The sequence below is a fragment of the Anoplolepis gracilipes genome, chromosome 1 (assembly GCF_047496725.1).
Source record: "Anoplolepis gracilipes chromosome 1, ASM4749672v1, whole genome shotgun sequence".
Taxonomy (NCBI): domain Eukaryota; kingdom Metazoa; phylum Arthropoda; class Insecta; order Hymenoptera; family Formicidae; genus Anoplolepis; species Anoplolepis gracilipes.
In genome coordinates, this window is record NC_132970.1 from 14,016,040 (window position 1) to 14,036,821 (window position 20,782).

The 20,782-nt window shown below is 39.8% G+C and overlaps 2 protein-coding genes across 9 annotated transcripts in view; one reads left to right on the forward strand and one right to left on the reverse strand.

Moving 5' to 3' along the window:
- LOC140665276 (uncharacterized) overlaps window positions 1-20,782 on the forward strand; it is a 68,172-nt gene that overhangs the window by 45,333 nt on the left and 2,057 nt on the right. For 2 of the 8 annotated variants that reach the window (XM_072891232.1, XM_072891222.1), the window contains 7 exons: window positions 18,779-18,835; window positions 18,927-19,050; window positions 19,161-19,294; window positions 19,382-19,543; window positions 19,655-19,991; window positions 20,125-20,220; window positions 20,337-20,689. In XM_072891232.1, coding sequence (XP_072747333.1) covers window positions 18,930-19,050; window positions 19,161-19,294; window positions 19,382-19,543; window positions 19,655-19,991; window positions 20,125-20,220; window positions 20,337-20,689 — 1,203 coding nt within the window. In that variant the 5' untranslated portion in view covers window positions 18,779-18,835; window positions 18,927-18,929. Of the gene's footprint in view, window positions 1-16,018; window positions 16,740-18,336; window positions 18,657-18,721; window positions 18,836-18,926; window positions 19,051-19,160; window positions 19,295-19,381; window positions 19,544-19,654; window positions 19,992-20,124; window positions 20,221-20,336; window positions 20,690-20,782 lie in introns of those variants that run through there. The other 6 variants (XM_072891213.1, XM_072891194.1, XM_072891203.1 and 3 more) reach the window with 6 other exon arrangements.
- On the reverse strand, window positions 14,266-16,588 carry LOC140676443 (uncharacterized). The gene is given in 3 exon segments (XM_072911547.1): window positions 14,266-14,725; window positions 14,727-16,030; window positions 16,456-16,588. Coding segments are annotated over 3 exon segments (1,803 nt in total). The 5' UTR covers window positions 16,495-16,588.

Sequence of the window (20,782 nt, forward strand, 5' to 3'; positions counted from 1 at the left end):
GTGGAAGGGCGAAAGAACCGCTACGGAGGACGGAACACCGCATTTCGCGAATCCGACGAGAAAAACGAGGTGGAACGATAGGCGAGAGGTGAAGCGGGGCGAGAGAGAGAGAGAGAGAGAGAGAGAGAGAGAGAGAGAGAGAGGGAGAGAGAGAGAGAGATAGAGAGAGATAGAGAGAGCTCTGACGGTGGGATACGAGAATAGACGAGAAGGAGAAATAGGGATAGGAAAAAATAAGGTAGGGTAGACGAGGGCGCGAGAGGCATGCCAAACAGGTGCTCGAAAGGGTGTATCGCTCTTCTATTTTTCTTCGGTCCCTCTTCGGCTACCTTTAATGATGATGCTGACTCACTGCTCGCGATCCATGATCTCGGTGGAACTGCGGTTACGCACGTAATGCGTGCACCTATTTTCTTCTCGTATTTTTTTCCTCTATGATGGAATTGGAGCGGTCGATGAGATATATATATATATATATATATATATATATACAGGATTGGGAAGTAACACGTTACTTGTAACGCCGTTACAGTTCCTTTTTTTGGTAACAAAGTGATAACAGTGTTACTATTTTTTTTCTGTAACTGTAGCGGTAACATAGGTACATTTTTTTAGTAACGGTAATAAATTTAACAGTTATTTTTATCGTTACTTTTTATATATGGAACCCATTTTGACATATTATATTTTCCATTTTTGTATATTCAATCTTCAATTATAAATAGATATTCATATCGTATTTAGAACGTGCTAACATCTTTGTAAGGACTATAATTATGAAAGTACAAAAAATATATCGTGTATTTGAGTATAGTTATAAATTTAATGCAAACTAAAATTTTTTTATTTATACTTTGAGTTTTTAAAAATATTTTCCTTATTATTTATGGTTTTACAAATTTAAAATAAAAAATTTAAAAAAATTAATTGATATTTTATTAATATTTTAATTATTAATTTTTTTAATAAAATATATTACAAAAGTATATTTTTTATTGAATTTTTAATCTTGCTTTAACATTAAAAAAGTAACGAAAAAAGTAACGATAATGATGACTAGTTACTTTTGATAATAAGTAACGAATAACGGTAACTAGTTATTATTTTGACCCGATAACGAGTAAAGGTAACTAGTTATATTTTAAAAGTAACTTTCCCATTTCTGTATATATATATATATGTATATATAGCAAGAGAAAGATTTATGCATGAATTTTTTTGAAGGATCTATTTTAAAATTGTATTGTTAAAGAAAAATATTTTTAAAAAATATTAATAATCTTGCAATTTAAAAATACAAGAAAATCACAATAATGTTTTATATATATCTACATGTATATAAAACCACTTAATCTTATATATTATACTTTTATTTAATCTTATACATTATACATTATACTAGAAAATAACATGGTAAATTCTCCTAGAATTTTTTTTCTGTGATAGATGGTTGCTTCAAGATGGTTGCTCTTTAGTTTTTGACAGCGCCAGGTGATATCTGTCTCATACTTGAAATGTACTTCTTATTCCATTGAAGTCACATCAGCAATGTCTGGCCATATATTTCAGTTTTGCCTTCCACGAGAAAAGGAAAATACACAGAGTCAAGAAAAAGAAAAGAAAACAAAAAGCATATTAGTGTATCTCCACTTTGTCTTCATTCTGTGAAAATTATTATGTAGAATTACAAACTTAAATCTTAATTTTCGCTCAGCAATGCTATAGTATACATTCTATTCACGATTGCCTATATCAATCTTGTAATGTCATCGTTTACAGCGAGAGTAGAAACTCAATATCGATATGTCGTAAAATGTAATTTTAGTTTGACGAACTTTCATAACGCGGGGGATCATACACGCTCGATATTCGTGCAACTTTAATTCCACTTTTGCAGCTGCGCATCTGATACTACAAGTGCTCTGGGTACCTTCGATTTTTTTTTTATGCATCCATCGCGCCACCTCGAAGCATCGCGAAGTACGAAGATCGAATCTTTCTTCCTCGGCGTCACGCAAGCGCGATAATCGCATTTTAACGAGTCTACAGTCGCCGAACGACGAACACTAATTATCCAACAATCTGTCAGCGAGATACAATTAAACCGACATTATAAAGTCTCGACTCGACGTCGGAGATGGAGAGAAGAAGGAGGAGGAGGAGGAGGAGGAAGAGAGGGGAGGAAGAGAGACCGAGTTGAATTTTCCAGACTGCGTACTTCCGTCCTCGCGGGAGGCCAGTCTTAAGGGAGGATCCTTTAAATTCGCATAAACGCGAGGAAACTATCCCCCGCTGAATACCCGTGTACAACATCGCGACGAGACTTTGCTTCTTTTGTTGCTCTAGCGCGCTCCCGATTTCTTCCTTCTATTCTCCACCTCATCGTCCGCTCCCCCGACACAATTCACTCTCGCTCAAAGTTAAATACTCGGCGCGAAACTTCCGCCTTCCCCCCTCCCCTCCCCGGTGCCTTCTTAATCATTGACACTAACTCACGCCCGCTTGGAATGTATAAATAACTAATTAGACGGCTGACGCGAGCCGAAAGAGCGCGAATGTATAATTCAAGCGTCCATTAACGCGCACGCCATAGTTTCGCCGTTAATACGCGCGAGAGAGCCGCGTGCCTTAATTCATCCCGTGGAAATTCGATAGAGTATCGAATCTTACTCGAGCGCGATTTCCTTCTGCGACATCCTATTTTTGAGAACGAAACAGATTGTTTACGATATTGCGATACTTTAAGATCGCCATTATTCTTAATATTTGCATGTACTAGAAGAATAAACAAATATATTTTCCAATAATTAAAATTAAAATTATAAGATGCGCATGATTACATTTACATTTGTGTATTGTGTTTAGTTTTCCGTAAAAAACCAGTATTTCCGTAAAAAACAGTATTTATTTCCCTCATGTCATATAGCCACGGAAATCGAACAGATCTGACAATTTTGAAAATGGGACTGCAACGTACGACTGGCGTAACATTTTTGCTAGCGTAACGACAGCGTGTCCCGACGCGAGAAGCTTCCAATACCGTGATTGCTAGCGAACAGTGGGAGTGAATGTAACATACGTGTATCCAGAGATACACTCCATCGCCGTCGATATCTGCGACGGACGAGAACGGCGAACCGGCAGCTCGGAGGGAGAAAGAGCGTCGAGGGTAGCTCGGGGTAGCCTCTGTCTCGCTTCGACTTTACGGCACCGAGAGTTGACAGATTGGAAACAACCCAAGACTTTTATGGCAACTGTTTCCCGCGCGACTATAAATCCTTTATCTCGATTGTTTATCGTACAGTGAGAGAGAAAGAAAGAGAGCATTTCTCATTTGCGTTAAAATCGTTCCATACGGGAACATCGTATACAAGTTCGATGCGTGTCGTCTCCTCCGCCAAAAAGCCCATAGTCGCATTCTCCCTTACTGCTCTTTCCCCTTTGCGAGAGTTCTCTATCTGTATATATATATATATGTATATACATATATATCCCTTTCAACCCCTCCCCACTATGTCCATTCCGTTTTTTCTCTGATGGAGGAAGCGCGCCTGCATGCAACTGGATGCAACCGCACCTGAACGCGCGTACTTATATAGGGGAAATGTTCGATTTTATGGATCATTTCGCGGAACTTTATATCAGTCGTGCTGGGATTACTTAAGGAAAAAATTTTGACGACATAGAATCCCAATGTATGCCGTTTCGCCGCGGTTCTCGTTTTATGAACGAGAACGGGAGAAATGCGTACATTCGGTGAAATTAAGAAACAGCTAGTCTCGTGGTATTATCCGCCTCTTCCCCCCTTTTCCTTCTCCTTCTCCCCTCGGGTCTTCTCGGGTTCGGCGATGGAATTTAGTAGAAACGAGGATGACGAGCTTCGAAGTCTCGGGATAATGGCGCGTTCCATACCGACGAGAATACCTAAGGTAGATGATGATGGTGGTTTGGGGGCAAAATTTCACGCATGTCGAATAAAATTAGTCGTTCGCGCGATTAAAAGCAGAATAGAGTCCCTTGGTTGTCGGCAACATTGTCGGACAATCTGTTAACGTTGTTCGGCCAGGCGAGTTAGGTTACTTTAGTTCAAACAAGAGGTCCAAATTCATACGAATTCGTAAAAATATGTATGCACCTAGATACGCGCTCGCTGCAAATCGGCCGTGCACAATGCGCTCACGTCGCAATAAAAACAGGCAGGAGCGCTTCGGAAAATGTTGCAGTCACGTCGCCGGTGAATTTTCAGTTTCACGTTTTACAGAGGGAGAGGAACCGCGCACGTCGGTGGAATAACATTTGGCCTTTCGCAGTCGGTCGTCGATTTTCATCAAGTGACTCAACTTTGTTGCGTGTGTTTACGCTCATCCCGTTACACCTGGCGCAGCGCGGCGGCCGTCGTGTATTATCCAAATTGCATTATCGCTCTCTGTTTGCGCGGTTATAACGTCAGCCGATGTATTTGTCACGGAGCACCTCACCTCGTCTCGCCTCGCCTCACCACCCGGTCCCGTGCACGGTCGGTCAAATGGCTTAATTGCTTTGTCCACGCAATTACGAAATTGCTTACAATTTACAATCAGCCTGGCCGGATTCTCTCGCGCACGCTTCTCGCCGATCAATTTTACGGACGCGTACGCACCGTCCTTTTTCGAGCTGTTTGCCGCTCTGCATAAATCAGTTCGCGCAATAAATGCATATTGATATAAAATCGTTGGACGCGCTTTGCTGCGCTCTCGCAATTAGCTTCGATTGTTATTTTTGGCCGATTATTCTCACCGTCCAAATTTGTCAGCGTTATTAGAGAGCTTATTCTCCACCTTACACGTGCTCTTTCGGAAGCACGATTGCCTATTGTTCGCTTCGTTCGCGTCGCGACGCATCAAGATCAATCCCGATCGAGCCCGATCGCGCATGATTATTCTTGCTCATATATATATATATATATATATATATATATATATATTTTTTTTTTTTTTTTTAATCCCCCTGTCCGTTTCCCATACTCGGGTCTCGTATCGCTCGTATTTCACAAATATCGGATCGCACGCAGGTCGTAAAGTATTCCCAAAATTCGGAGCGTTTAAACGGCCGCGCGCGGGCGTTTTGCGAAATTTATATTCGCGAGAATCGACGAGCGGTGGAGATGGCGGCGGTGGAGGTAGCGGCGGCGGCGGCGACAGAGCGATGCGCATCCGCTCGCGAAGCACGATTCGCGGCCGATCCGCGTGCGATTGGCAACGGAACGGTGCGGTGCAGCGACGGGCCGCGGGTAATCGATTTTTCGCGTCCGACGGGGCAGCAGCAACTACGCCGTATATAATCGCGAAACGGTAGAATAATTTAATAATAGCACGGATCGAGCGACCGAATTTAACTGTGCGCTTGCTCGCTCGCTCGCTCGCTATACCGATATATGTACAGAACACGCACGGGCATTTAATGGAATTGAAACGGATAATCCTCGCGCGATTGCCGCTTGTACGTCTCTTGCTGTGCTGCGATTTACTCTTCCTTGCCGGCCGTATGTTTTGCGGGCATTCGACATTCGACATTCGACGAAACGTTCGCAGACTCGATGCAAAAATAGTTTGCGCTTTGCGCTCCTCTTCCAGAGCTCTTCTGGGAAAAAGTCGAAAATGCATTTCACCGCGAGCTCTTGTCCTCGAATTGGCCGGTGCGAAAACTAAAATTCGAAATTGCTCGGTGAAAATAAATGCGCGAAACGTTAAAATAAACAGGAACGGGGGAGGGGAAAGGGTGAAGTCGGCGAGAGACGAGCGCATATTTTTATACGCCCGGGGAAAATATCGGGGTGTGAACGGTGGACTATTTTCTGGTCATTTTTCTGAGGTATACGGCATGACGAGCCGTGCTGTATTTGTTTTCCACGCGATAACGAGTTTCGTATATAGGTCGTTATTTGCACGCCCGATTCGTTACATACTAATTTTAACGTGCGAACTATACAAAACGACATGTGTTTCATACAAGGCATTTTATCGGACTAAAACAATAGCTTTTACAATAGCCAAATTGGTTGATGGAATTTCGATGAATTTGAATGGACAATAAAGAGAAAAAAAAATACATAAAAAACTTTCTTTTTTCGATGTATTAAGCAGTATTTTTGTACCTTTTTTTTATTGTTATTTGTGAAACATTTCATGTAACAGTATCACCAATTTTGGAATGGGATGCTTGGATTTCACGTTATAAAGAATCTAATACAGTTTCGAACAGAGAAGTTTATGAATCAATATTACTTCTGATGTGTAGCGAAATTGATAGCCAATCGAGCGAATGAACGGGAGTATCCGTGGAAAAAGTTGGAAAGATTTATGTCCCCTTAGTCGGATGAAATGCTAATCAAAAGCACACGAGGAACAAGGGAAGGAGTGATACTCACGCACAACCGATGAAATCAAACGCGAAGGATATCCGATTTCGGGAGAGCGTCAGCTCGCCTGTCTCGCACGATTTCATCCGCGTAGAAATAGCCGCGTCCGTCTACAAATCGAACGAATATGGGTTGGCATCGTGGAATTCCTAAACGCGAGCCAATAAAAACTTTTCCAATTGACTTCCCTCGCGGCTTAATTCACCGGAACCAAACGTAAGTAGTGAGGCGGATTGTATGGCGAACAGAAGGTTACTCAACGATGACGACGACGACGACGACGACGACGACGACGACAACGACGACAACGACGACGGCAGTCGGCGACTAGAACGAGGAAGAACGAAGGAAAGAGGGGAATCGAGTTAGTACGACTGCCGTCTCGATGGGGTGGGCGAGGGTTGTCCGGAAGGAGCGTGATTCAAAACTCGCATCCGCCTGCGTGCGATCGCGCGCAGCTCCGATTTCAATTTAGATCGCCTGTGGGATCCGCGCGACCTGATTTCTTTCAACAACCCCCGACCCCCTCCATTCCATTTCGCAGCCCGGTTTTATTAGCGTCGTTCAATGGAACACTTTGTATACAGCGGTGCGGCAAAGCCCAGCCACGAAATTGGCCGTAGTCGACCGAATTGCAAGGCTAGTCATGAGGAATATGGATGAGATCCGGAAAACCCGGATCCCGTCTACCCTCGGATCTTTTGAAAGGACGATAAATGTAACAGTAAGTGCTTGTTAAAAGATGATGGGTAGTAGTAAAGATTTATGTTCGATAAACGATGAAATACATGTGTACATACTGAAAATTGTTTTTCTTCATCTCATCATCGCGAACCAACAATATTTTGAAGTAAAGATTTGTTAGCATTACGTAAACTCTGTAGAACATAATATTAAAGATATACATCCTTCCTCGAAATAAAGAAATAAGTCATTAAAGTACAAATCAAGAGAGAGAGAGAGAGAAAGAGAGAGAGAGAGATGACGTAGAAGCCGAGAGCGATAAAGAAGAAGGGGAACGCCTGGGGCAAAAATACAGCTACCGGGTTGCGATTTATCGGCAGAGCCCGAGAAGGGAAAAAGTCTTTGTAGGATTGATAGTGACGAGGGTTTGATGTCGTGGCGGGGAGCAGATTGAAAGGAGAAAGAAGGGGAAAAACGATCGAAGGAGAAAGAAGGTGGAGAGAGAGATGAGAGAGAGAGAGAGAGAGAGAGAGAGAGAGAGAGAGAAAGGGGAAAGGTCGGATATCGGTGTAGTTCCGTAAAGTTTCGATAAGTCGGTCCTGAAGCGTTTACTTCCTAGTGAGCACGACTGCCGAGCCGTAGGATGGAAGACTGAAGGAAGTCTAGACTTTGGAAGATCAAAAGGTACCGTCGGCCTGGAAATAACGCGGCTCTGGGTGTCTGACTTTGCAGTCGTTCAGTTTCCTTCCCTCTCGAGCCATCTTTCGCCTCTTCTCCATCGAGTTTTACCTTCTTTTCTGCTCCTTCTACTTTCTTTGTTTCTCAGAGCCGTGATCGTCTCTCTTCTCGCGTCATAACCAGGTCACTCCTATGAATCACACGATCTCGTTTCGAAACGCTCTTGAATCCCCGAATTTAGTATTCAGCTCTATGGCTATTACTCGACATAACAATGGTATTGTTAATCTTTCTGTCGCACAGAGGGCGACTCTACAATTGCCATTTCATAATTAATGCGGAAATTTCAATAGGAAGGAGTAAACCCGTCGTAATCTATCGATTCAGCGCAGTAATATTAGACGACTATTTCACACGGACTGCGATATCCTAACAAGAAACGCAATCCTGGAAAGAGAATCGCGCGCTCACAACGTGAATGAACCGGCCCGCCTTTTCATTTTTCCTTCGTTTCTTCGTTGCGGAAGATCTTCCGCGAGATCAAAGCACGTCACGCGATTGAAACTTTGATGCGATTATACGTCCGCGTGTAAGAACCAATTGCATCTTTTTCTTGATGGAGAAATAGAGCAGCCGCGAGATCCCCCGCTTATCCTCCGCTTATGAAGAGGGAGAACAAAACGCTTGGCGTTCGGGCCGCGGGCGGGCTCGTATTAGGATTCTATTAACCTATTTTCCCGACTATCGCACGCGCGGGTCAAGCCACAAAAGAGAACTCTAATGACATTTCCTTTTTAACGGTCAAGGCGGTACAGCCGCACGCGCGCTCGGCCTCGGAAAAATAGCTTTGTTTCGCCGGAGGGCAAAACGCGTAGATTGGATTCCCCGGGAAGCGGAGAAGGTATATATACGAAGTGCGGAAGTGCCGATTATTTCTTTACGACGAGATGTTGAGTAATCGCGGAGAAAACTTCTCCTGCAACTCTCCTTTCGTTTGCCACCGAGCGCGTTCGAGAAACTAGTCGGTGAATACGTATATACAGGCGAAATTTCATTGCGAATCCGACAATTGTTCCGATTCGCGCTGTGTCATAAGTGCACCTCGACAATTGCCTCGTTCCTTGAGCAATCTCAACGATAGCGAGGGGATACAGAATGTTCTTCAAAGCCGTAGAAATTCTTTCATTACTTACAAGCCGTTATGCTCAAAGAATGTGTTCATTGCTCCGCTTTTTTTTTGCTGCGTTTCACCTAGTGTCTTTTATAACATGTGATTTGCAGCTTTTACAGTTGTTTGGCTCAATTTATTTTGTACGCTTTGATAATTTAAAAAAATTTTTAATTGATTAAATGATCGATCGTTCTTCTAAAGCGTGCGCATACACTGCTTTCGTAGATTTCATTACATAAATGATGTCACGCTCGTATAAATGTCTGCGGTATTGCCTTTATTAATAGCAACCGCCTGGGATCGCCGTAGTTATTATCGCGTCGATTTAATATCGTAATAGCGATTTCATACGCATAGTTACGCGCAAAATCGCATTTATATGCATCGATATCAAGCATTACCGCAGAGTGCACGACCGATTATATAATTACTACTCGTGGATACGCATCACAGTGATATTCGGCTCTTGCCCGATTTAATCGGACGATGTATAATCATAAAATTTCCATTTCCAATCTGGCAAGTTATCTGGATAGTAGCAAGTCCGTGGAACGAAATAACCCTGCGTTCTCATTTCTTCACGATCGATATCTCTGGCCATTTTTGGTTGGCTTGATCTTTACGACGAATCCATAAAGAGGCAAAGCGGTATATTCCGACGGAGCCCAGAAAGTCAGAGTTTTCGGAATGGGAGAAGACAAGGCATAGAGTGGGAGGAAAATGGCTTTCAATATCCCGGAAAAGGAATCGCAAAAATTCGGATATTAGCTCGCTTCACATCGATGGTAATCATATGTGAGGAGTCGTCGGTCTATACGAGAACGGCAAGGGTAGTCTAGAAGGGAGAGAGAGAGAGAGAGAGAGAGAGAGAGAGAAAGAAAGAAAAAGGACGGCGAGCGAGAATGGAGGGCGAGGAAGAGGCGAACGCGGACCCGACTTGCCTTTGAGGTTCTGCCAAAGAACATTCCGTACGAAAAATAAAGCAAATAAATAGCGTGCCTCAGACGTTTACGTAATGGGAAACGAAATAGGATGTTGATGCGACGAGTTGTTTCGCGCGAAGCACCGACTGCCGATTCGGTTGTTGCGAATTGTGCACCAACTTCGGGATCCTGTGCCGCCTGTGAACCGTTCGGTATGTACTCGGCGTGTACGAGTTTGGGAAGACGCGAAACGCGAGGCCCTCTCTTTGCGCCTCTCGTTGGAGCAAGGAAAAACCCAGGTGCTCCGCGAGGAAAAATATCCAATCTACTCCTGTCGGTCAAAGGGAAAGTATCTCGAAGTAAAAAGGCCGACAGAATGACGTGAACGCGGCAACGTCGAAGTAGACGAACCCCAGCCCGGAGGTGAAGGAGAGAAGGAGTTTCGCATCGACGCGCTGAAGTTACTCTAAAAACGTCTCTTAGTCGCCTTCTTTGGCCGCCTTGTAGTTCAGTTTGTTGCGCGTAATTTATTACGTGGTCTGGCCTCGAATAAATGCTTCATCGAGACAAGTAGTCGATGAATTAGTACATTATTAATTATCGATTTTAGCTATCGAAATATATATTGTCATCAGGAGTACAAAAAACAATTTTGTGTTATAAGCTCACTTTTTATATAGACGACTATAATTTGCAATAAAAAAAAATTTGGATCAAAATTCTATTTATAAATTTTATATGTCATATGTAATACAGGAAATATTTAAACGTGAAATACATACAAATTAAAATATACATCAGGCACATATGTATATATTAAAAGACATCATTTATAAAATTACTCGTATAGAATTTTATTTTGAATATTGTCGTAAATTATAAATTGTTTCAAATAAATTTAAATCTTAGAAAAAACATTTTATACAAATTATTTATGTTTCTTTTTTACAATTATATATATAAATGCTCTTTGTTAATTATCATATTATTATTATAGTAATTTTAAAATATAAAGTAAAGAGAATTATTTTTATGAACTTTTATAATACGAAACTCTGCTTCGTCATAATTTTATTCACTCCGCTATGATAGAAGCACGAATATTCTAATGAATATTCATTCCCGGGTATTTTCGCCACGTTGTACATTAATGACAAATGCGATCGATAAAAAAACCTTAAGTACTCTCTCGAGCGTATCGCGGGGTGCATTTTAGGTGGCAACTTTTTCTCCGGCTGTTCCACTCGGATAGCACCTGCGTGCGCAGATCGTTACGAAATTGCACGTTACGCTCATGCAGGTTTAAAAGCTCAAGCATCGTTGCGGTCCGGACTTGTTTCTTGATACCCGTAGATGCTTTTCGGTGGATTTACAGCCGACAGTACGTACGTAGGCAAGTGCTCTCAGTGCCACGACGGGCAAGGAAGGGCTTCGCCCGGATGGAAGTTTACGGAACGGAGTCTGGAGAAGGAACAGGGGGAGAGAAAGAAAGAGAGTCCTCCTGGAGGCAGGAGGCAGCGATAAAACCTGCACCATGGAGGCGCGTCGGCCGGGATGTTTTTAAAACTTACTCCACCATCCAGCCCGACACACCCACACCATTAAGAAGTACATACCGGGGAGATCCTCTCTTCCTCCGCAATTCCTCCATCATTCTCTCCCTCTCTCTTTCTCTCTCTCTCTTTCTCTCTCTCTCTCTTTCTCTCTCTTTCTTCTTCGGTGTTCCTTTCTCATTCTCTCGCTCACGTCGTCTTCTTTTTCCTCTCCAACAAGCGGCCTGTAAAGTCTGCTGTGTACTACGTCTTTCGGCTTCACCCTGACAAGAATACACGTCACGCTCGAACAACTCACTCCGCACTCTTCCTATCTTTCCCACCGTTTCGCTTCTCCTTCCTACCATTTCCCGCACCGCGTTCCATCCGTTCTCGTTCAAGCCAGAAACCAGACAGAAGCGGATTCGCCGCGCCTGCAACCTCTCGCTCGCAAGATTTCAGATCACGGTTGGAGGAAAGGGAGGAGGAGGAGGAGGAGGAGAGATTGGTGATTCGCGAGCGGAACCCTCGAGGTCGTTCGCGCGGATTTAAATATCTGAAAACGGCAGAGAGAACGCCCTTTCCTCCCTCTATGCGTTTAGTAAGCCCTGTTTCCCTTTTCTTTTCTCACGCGCTAGAGCGTCAATCTGCTATCAGACGGGTCCCGGTTTCCATCGTCTTACTGTTAAAAGCCGGGTTTCTCTTTTCTCTTCTACACTCCCAATCTCGTCTCCGCTTCCTCCACTTTTTGCCGTCTGAAAGCTCGATAGACTTACGGCGCTGGCTGTGCGCTTATCTTCGAGTTACGTGCGAATATACGTGCGAGGGTGCTTACTGGTATAAAATAAGTTGAATTTGAGAGGAGACAATTTATTCAGTATTTTGCAGTATTATTTTTGCTATAGAAAATATTTTGCATTGCCGCTATGGGAATGTTTCTATTTCGAATGCGATGACTTTTATCAAAACTTAATTTAATGTGACATAATGCACAACGGTATCGATCTGTTTCAATTCAACGATAAACAACAATTTTTGGCATAACGTATAAATGTTACAAATAATAGATGACTTTTTAAACGGCGAGGATTACACTATGTTCAATTAAATTTGGACAAAAAATATTTCGCGAAAACGCTTTACAAGGGACGTATATTTTCTATTTAAAATCTGGAATGCGTGTTTTTTGTTACAAAATGCTCTTAACTAAAATTTGATCAGTCGCGTATTTACTTGCACCAGAATGGCAACGCGGCCCAACTTTTGCGAGAATCCCCTTAAGCTACGTACACACAGTTAATAGATCAAACCGTGCGATAATCGGATCCGCGCCGCGTCGGTGCGGCAATAACGCCGCTCTCCCCAATTCGGGGGAGCTCTCATTTTTCGGCGGGCGTCTTTAATTAAGATCTTCCGTGGAAATTTCCCTAGCGTATTCGGCCAGGAGAAAAGCAGGCGCGGAGGAAGAAGCTCACCGAAAGCGTCCGCAATTCTTCGATAAACCACGTTGAAAGGAAACTCGTTAAAACCAATCTGCCAGGGATCGAGTCGATCGTTTTGCACCATTCGACTGTGGCAAGTAAGGCAAGGAACGGAGGGTGGTCGAAATCATGTGGAGAGTCGCTGAAGGACAAATAAGAGACAGCTCGAGCGAGAGAGAGAGAGAGAGAGAGAGAGAGAGAGAGAGAGAACAATGAAGAAAGGCGATTAGAAAGAATATCGGAAAAACGAGAAATTTTCCATGTCGTCCATGGAGACACCGGCGCTTCTTATTTCTGATTATATCAACATTGTTGATCGCTGAGGTAAGAAGGAACATCGATCTAATTAAAAACTTTCGGGAGCTCCTGCAGTCAATCCTCGCGGCAATTTGCAATCGATGCGTTTATCAGCATAGACAAGCAGGCCAATTAAAATCGAGAATGTATGGAGAAGAAAATAGTTAAATAATTGTTTACCTTTTTCGATCTTTAGATCAGAAATATTAGAAATGTAATCTATAGGATATTAGAAATAAAAAGAGAGAGAGAGAGAGAGAAAATATAGGCTATGCATAAAAAAATGAATTTAATAAAGAGAAAGAGGAGGAAAAAAGAGAGAGAAAGAGAAGAAGACGAAGTAAGAAACCGAATTGCCAAAAGCAGCAACTACTAGACGTAGAAAGTGAACATGGCAGATCGACTAGGACGAGAGGGTAGATAATTAGACAAGAAACACAAGGCCGGGCTCCAACTTCACCCAGCACTACCTGTCTCATCTGATCTTCTCCCCGCGCTCGAGCCCGTATTCTCTTTAATTAAATATAAGCGTCAGGCCTATCCCTGTTTCTCAAACTGAGCCACCACCCCCTTCTTCCTTATCATGCATCGTTCGATGCTTTCGCATTGAGTTCCAAACATGTCTGTGTTTATAATAGAGATGCACATGTGCCCTAAAACATGTATTGCAATTAACATTATTGCCAACTAATAATTTTCACATTACATATTACAAATTATCCTTACAAATACAATATCTTAAATTCACAAAATCCTGATTAAATATCATATTTTATTAATTATTTTTAATAGATAAATTCTCTCTATCTCTCTCTTTTCCTCTCTCTTAATATATATAATCTTTTACATGCGGTGTATCATATTTATACCTTTAATCGAGTTTCGGCGAAGGAATTGAATTACTTTTAATTAAAATGCTTTTAAATATCTCTTGATACATTTATGAAAATAATATTTGATATTAATATTACATTTTAGATAAACTGTATGCGCAAGCTTCCGCATTGTAATAATATCATTATTTATAATATCAGTTTAATAGTATTATAATAACATCGTAATTAATAATATTTATCTTTGCTGCTATTATTTTTTCAAACTACTAATTATCAGCAAATTTCTTCAAAGTATTCATTTGTATTGCTGTAGTATGATTTAGAGTTTCGTACCCTCTTTGAATTAGCGGCGAGTCGGTAATAATTATCCTGAAAGCATGGTGCAAAGTCGCGAATTCGCGATTAGTATCGCCATTTGCAAACCTCTCCGAGTTGAATACTCGTCCATTCTTGCCTTTTATTGTTAATAAGTTCGACTTTATGGAATCATTATTTGCTTCATCAACAAACGTTTTATTAAGATCGATTTGTTTTGTAGAGTTAATAACAAAGTCATTATTAAAATCAGGAATAGCATTTACCGACGAACTGTTCGAACTTTGTAATAAAATCGATGAATTTAGCTTTGAGATATTTTTACTATTAATAAAGTACGGCCTTACACGTACTTTTCGCCGTTCTCTGTCGAAATCAAAATTTATTGGCAACTGACCGCGATATCGTAGTTTGATTTATATTTGGATGTCCAATATAATTATCATTAACATCCGACTTTATACGTTGGTAGTCATAATTGTTTTTATGTTGTTGATATTTTCCCATTTTATTTTCATTTTCTATATAAAAAGGCAATAACAGGGTATTATTAAGACGCGATGGCTCGAAATTAGCACTTGCATTATTTATGTCGCGATTATTCCGGGAAAATCCAACAACTTCCATGTTGTCCCTGGAAGAAGCTATTTGCTGTTCACTTACATTGTCCGCCGGTGACTCGAGGAAACTTTCGATTGATTGCCTATGCGTATTCAAGGAATCGAAGACTCGGCGGAATATCCGTTGGTAAGTTTGCTTCTCGTGCTTGGGAATGGTATTATTATTCAAACGTGTTACTTGATTCGTCGCGAAATGCGGTGATATCGAATGATTCGAAGCGAACAAATTCACGTGATGCGTGGCGTTGTTCGGCAGATGATCCGCTGGCACCACGTGAATCAAATGCTTTTGACCCCGTTGATCGGTTCCCAGAATCAACTTGGGGGCCAAATGATTCGTTTCTTCCGAGGCGTTTTCCACGGGTCGAGGTCGATCTCTCATATTTCTAAATCGGTGCTTCTGCTCGAGCGACTTGTCGGTGCTCGCGTTTCTTTGAACATGATTCTCTTCTTGCAATATCGAGTCTCGTTCCGTCAATCGCCAGAGATCCTTCGATCGATGATGCTGTTGGGAAAAATTGTTTTCGAGATTAGGCAGAGAATTTTCCGAACCGTTATCATGCTGCGTTCTGGTGACCGAGATTGAGTCTCGTTCCCCCTGGGACGTTGCGTAAATATAGAAATTAGGCCAAAGGTTACTCGTGCGGAAGTAATCGTTCGTTTGTGAGATTATAGTCAGCTGGAAATCATATCGCGACGGGTCGGAAACTGACGGCCGCTTGACCCTCCGCAGAATCCACTTGAATAAGGGATTTCTCTGTGTTGCGCATGGCTCGCAATCAACACATCCGTTCTCGCACAGCATCCAATGGCCGTTGAGCAGACGATAGACATTCCCACGCGACAGAATGACATTCACGTCCTCGCTCGAGTACATCGCAGTGATCGGACTACCGTAGAAGGAAACGTCCAACGGACGTTTGTGGACCTCCTTGATATCGAACGGTGACGGGATGACCGACTCGAGGATAATCTCACGGAGCACGAACTCTTGAGATGGTGCGAGATACCACGGAAGTGACGGTATCGCCGGATTGTATCGCTGGTGCTCCGCGTGTCTGAAGAGATCGCCATGAATCCGTGTAAACAGAAGAAGCTGAAAGGAAACTCAGATTATATCATCCGAATATTTATCTGGCGTGTATTTACAGTACAGCGCATCGGGGTTTGTTCGAACTAGACTGTAACGACATTTCCGGGACTGCCCTCAGGGCTGAGATGGCGGATATAAAATTATTATTCGATGCATTTTAAATGCGTGTTTTCCATACAATAATCGAGAAACAATCGTGGAATACAATCGAATCGGATTCCACGTGAAAATATGTAAATAAATCATTCGCTGAAATTTTTAATTCGAGCGATATGTCGACGAACTCCGATGACACGCTAATTATAAGAAGATAAAAGCTGAAATTAATTCTGTCGCGGACCGAGATAGAGACATTAAGATTTAAAAAATGATATGACGTAAAGGAATCGAATATAAAAGATATATAAAAGTTGATTGTTTACACTCACCGTTATCACCGCGTAGCTTCCCTTTAACGTATACATCATTTCGTAATCGTGATCGCCAGCACACTGACTACACGTACGCGGAAAAATCGCGAAAGAAGACAGAAAGAGGCTGTCTCTCACCTGACGGATGAGTAAATCATACGAACGGCTAACACCGTCGTGCTATCAAATGTCGAGGCGTCCGACTAGATATCGGCCAGAATGCTGACATTACTCACAGCTAAACATTCGCCCGGTGATCAAACAACGTAACTCAAACACCGCCAATGTCGGCTTTATCATGGGTAATTCGAGAACGCAGCTATACAGATATACCATCGCTGAATCATTCATACTCGAAACATTACTTGAGTTTTTTCAGATTTTTGTGAATCTCAATGATGGAATTTATATATGATGGAATTTAAAAAAGAAACATTTTCAACAGTAAAATGTGCGATCTCTTCCGAAAGATTCCGAAATTTAACTTAATTATTTAAAAAGCATTTTCATAAAACGGATCGTAAAAAATCTCTGAAAGATTCTTTAATTGCACAGAAATTAATTAAGACTATAAGGGTATAATTTTTTTAAACTGGTTTTCAAACTCTTAACCGGAAAATATGACTTATTCATACTATTTTTAATTCATGTATAATCCGGTTAGGAAATATAGAGATTTTAATTCATCCCTGGTTTCACCATACAAGAGAATTCATCATTGTCGTGGGATGGATATGCGAGCGATATAAATACACGATCGAGTTGACGTCGATCATATCTGTCCAACGGAAACGCTCGAGAATATCATATCCGGTGACTCGATAAAATATATATGGTTTGATGTAATCTGCGGTAGTGCAGCTAGCATGATTCTCTATTTCATGTTTTGGTCTACCGGCCACGTGCAGTCAGATAAACCCAACTTGTTTGTAGAGAAATGACGCACAGTGAATTACTGTTTCATTAACGCGCCATGTCCTGGATATTTGATTAATGACAGAAATAATTGAAAAAATACTAGACTGCAAACTGCAACACAGTAAAATAATCTTTATAATTTACATATGACACTTTTAAGACATAAAACATAAATGTTATTAAGGAAAATATTTTTTTTCAAGTAATAAATTAGGGGAACGTGAGGTAGAACGGCCAACGTAAGCATTGAGCAAGTTTTCAACATATTAAAAAAAAATAAATCGATTTTTTTCTTACTAAAAATATTCTTTGGATTATCCACTATAAGAAAAAACACAAGTTTATTATAAAATAATAGTTTAAATAGACGAGATTATTGATTTAGTAAAAGCCTAGATTTTCGTGATATGCTTTTCATGCGGGGTATAATGGACTACCTTCAAAACTTGTTTATTTCATTAACATTGATGTTTAAAACTTCTTAAAAGTTGTATATTATAATATGATATAAAGAACATAAGAATGTAGATTTGTATTTTTAAATGATAACTATAAATTAATAAATAAAAACAATTCTTTTGTTATAATAAATATTTTTCTCTTTTAAACATAGAAAAATATCCTTTAATGTAATAATTTTTGGTATTCATTTTGAAAGATAGTATCTATGTATACTCTCTTTCTTTCTCTAGTATAAAAATAAAAAGTACAACATTTCGTGGGCTAATATTTCATTAAGCCTCAAAACGTATTTATTTACTTTTAATCATATAAAAAATTATAAGTAATCAATATTTACATAGACATAGTACAAAATTAATAAGAAAAGATCATTTTAAAGCATAAATGTATTTACGGTAATAAAAAATAGAATTTTATCGTTTACGCCTATTATTTTATTCATAATAAAAATTAATAATAAAGTATTTCTTATCAAAGCTTTTTTAATGACATGTTTCTATAATACAAATACCTTCCAAGAGGGCACGCTACTTGTCGGACATGTTCGTGGCGCCAACTATGCATATAAAGATAAAACTTTATTTTCCTCTTTGCTTGATAAGGGATGAATATAGGAACAAAAGGCAATTGATTTTCAAAATTGACAATTTAGTCAACATTTCTTATAATAACCGTACTTGTATTTGAGAAGTCGAGTATAATTATGTTCTTCACGTAATTCTTGAGAAATTAATTATTCATGTAAAAAAATGGCTGCGGAAGCACCCACAGTGGCTAACGTTGTCAGCCTGCAAATTTCTCTTCCTCAAATGCTCGATCTTGCTCTCGGATCGCCGGAGGTAAAGCAATGACGAGACCAGCATCATGCATGCAACAAATAAACTGACACAATCATTAATTTCAGATTGGCGTAGTTAATTTTAACATTCTTCATAATTTTCTCCATGTCTTGTTGCAACAGATAAATTTACAGGCTACAGAAGTAGAATATCGTGGCGAAAACGCGGATCGTGTTAAAGTAAGAAAATTAATACAACAAATAATTGATAAAAAAATAATTAAAAAATTCTTTTTTCTTTTATTTTATATTCACGTAAAAATTCTTACAGGCGATGGTTCAGTCCTTGAAGCTGGGACCTCCTCTTTATCTTCAAGAGTACAAAATTACCAATACTACTGGTAAAATATCGCAACAAATTCGAGAAGATATAAATGTTAAAATATTTACAGAAGGTACAAGCCTTTGGCTTCTTACGTTTCATACATTCTTACATATTTATTTTATTTATTCTAAATTGCTATACGCATATAATAATAAATCAGATGTAATTTGACTCACTCAGATATTCAACCATCTATGGAGGAAGATTTAAAGCAACAAATAAGTCCTGAAAAGGAAAGTGATCTTCAGGCAGTGGAACCTATCGGTAATGGTTCTCCTGCTACAGCATTAGCATTCAAGGAACTTGAACAATCTGTGAGTAAAAGAAATTAATTTTATTACATAAATAGGAATAGAATTTAAAGAAATAATTTAATAATAAATTCAATAAATCAACAATAGGTGCAAAAGTTACAACAGCAGTTTCAAGCACTAGAAGACTTATCTACGTCTCCCGAAATAGTAGAACATTTAAAGGGAAAAGATGGAGATACTATCGCGGATGTGTGGCAATTCATTAACATTAATAAAAGATTAGACGTGACTGAACAAGGTATCGACAAGGTATATTACTTGTTAGTTTCGTAAACTTTTCCCCGCTATTTACACTAATATTTTAATGAAAAAAAGCACAAATAAAGGAAGAAAATAAAAATACTTAGAATATTATTACAGCTCACGACAATGGTAGAAGATGTTAAAGACGATATTGGTACAATTACAAGAGCAGACATGTCGTTGATTAATACAAGATTGAATGAACTCGAAGAAAAAGTTGCAAAGATGGAACAGAAACTCATTGATTTGCAAACAGTTGCCAATATTTTACTCGAAGAGATATCGCCAACTGCTGATCAAGTAACAGCAGCAGCAGAAATCGATAAAGACGCCAAACTAGTTCCTGAAAAAGAAGAACCAGCAGAAATTCCTAAACCAGCAGCTGACAAACCAGTAGCTCCTAAAATACCAAATGCGACAGTCGAGAAGCTTGCTGCTCGATTGACGGTTCCGGGTAACAAGCGTCTAACAATTTTAATTATTTTACTTTGTTAAAGACATTATTATCTAATTTATAATTTTTTAATATAGTAACTACTGTAATTTTTGAAATGTGTAACAGTTTATTAATTGAAAAATATATTCAGATAACATGGCAGAAATACGCCAAGATGTCGCTACATTAAAAGTGGATGTAGCTGAGATACAGCAAGAGCTGCAAGATCTTAACGAAAAAATTGCACGTGCGTCTATTAATGATTTTTTCATATCATTTATAATTATTTATTTTATTTTATTTTTTATATATTATTCTTATATAAAACATTATATATATATATATATATATATATATATATAGTTGATTGGCCAGCGGTGCGAGAAAAGCCTGCTGTTACAGAAGTAGGTAAAGAGAGAATAATTGAAGTGAGTGATGTTACGAACTTGGAGCATTGCCTGAAAGTTGTAAAAAATATGGAGACGACGCATGGCAAAATCATGGACGATATTACCCAACGCGTAATTACATTGGAAAAAGAAATTGAGAATTTGTCAGAAAAAATGGAAGACGTTATACAAGAAACGGATAAAGATGACATTGATATTAATGAACTTGTTATAAAAATACAAGGAATAGAATCGGATATGGAAAGAATCGGTGAAACGGTAGACAGACTGTTCGATGATAAAGAGAAGAAAGATTCGCACATTAATGTACGAACTTTAAAAAAAAATAATTAAAATATTCACCTTTTATATTAAACAACAATTAACTCTAGATTAATTAATATATAAAAATTGCTTCCT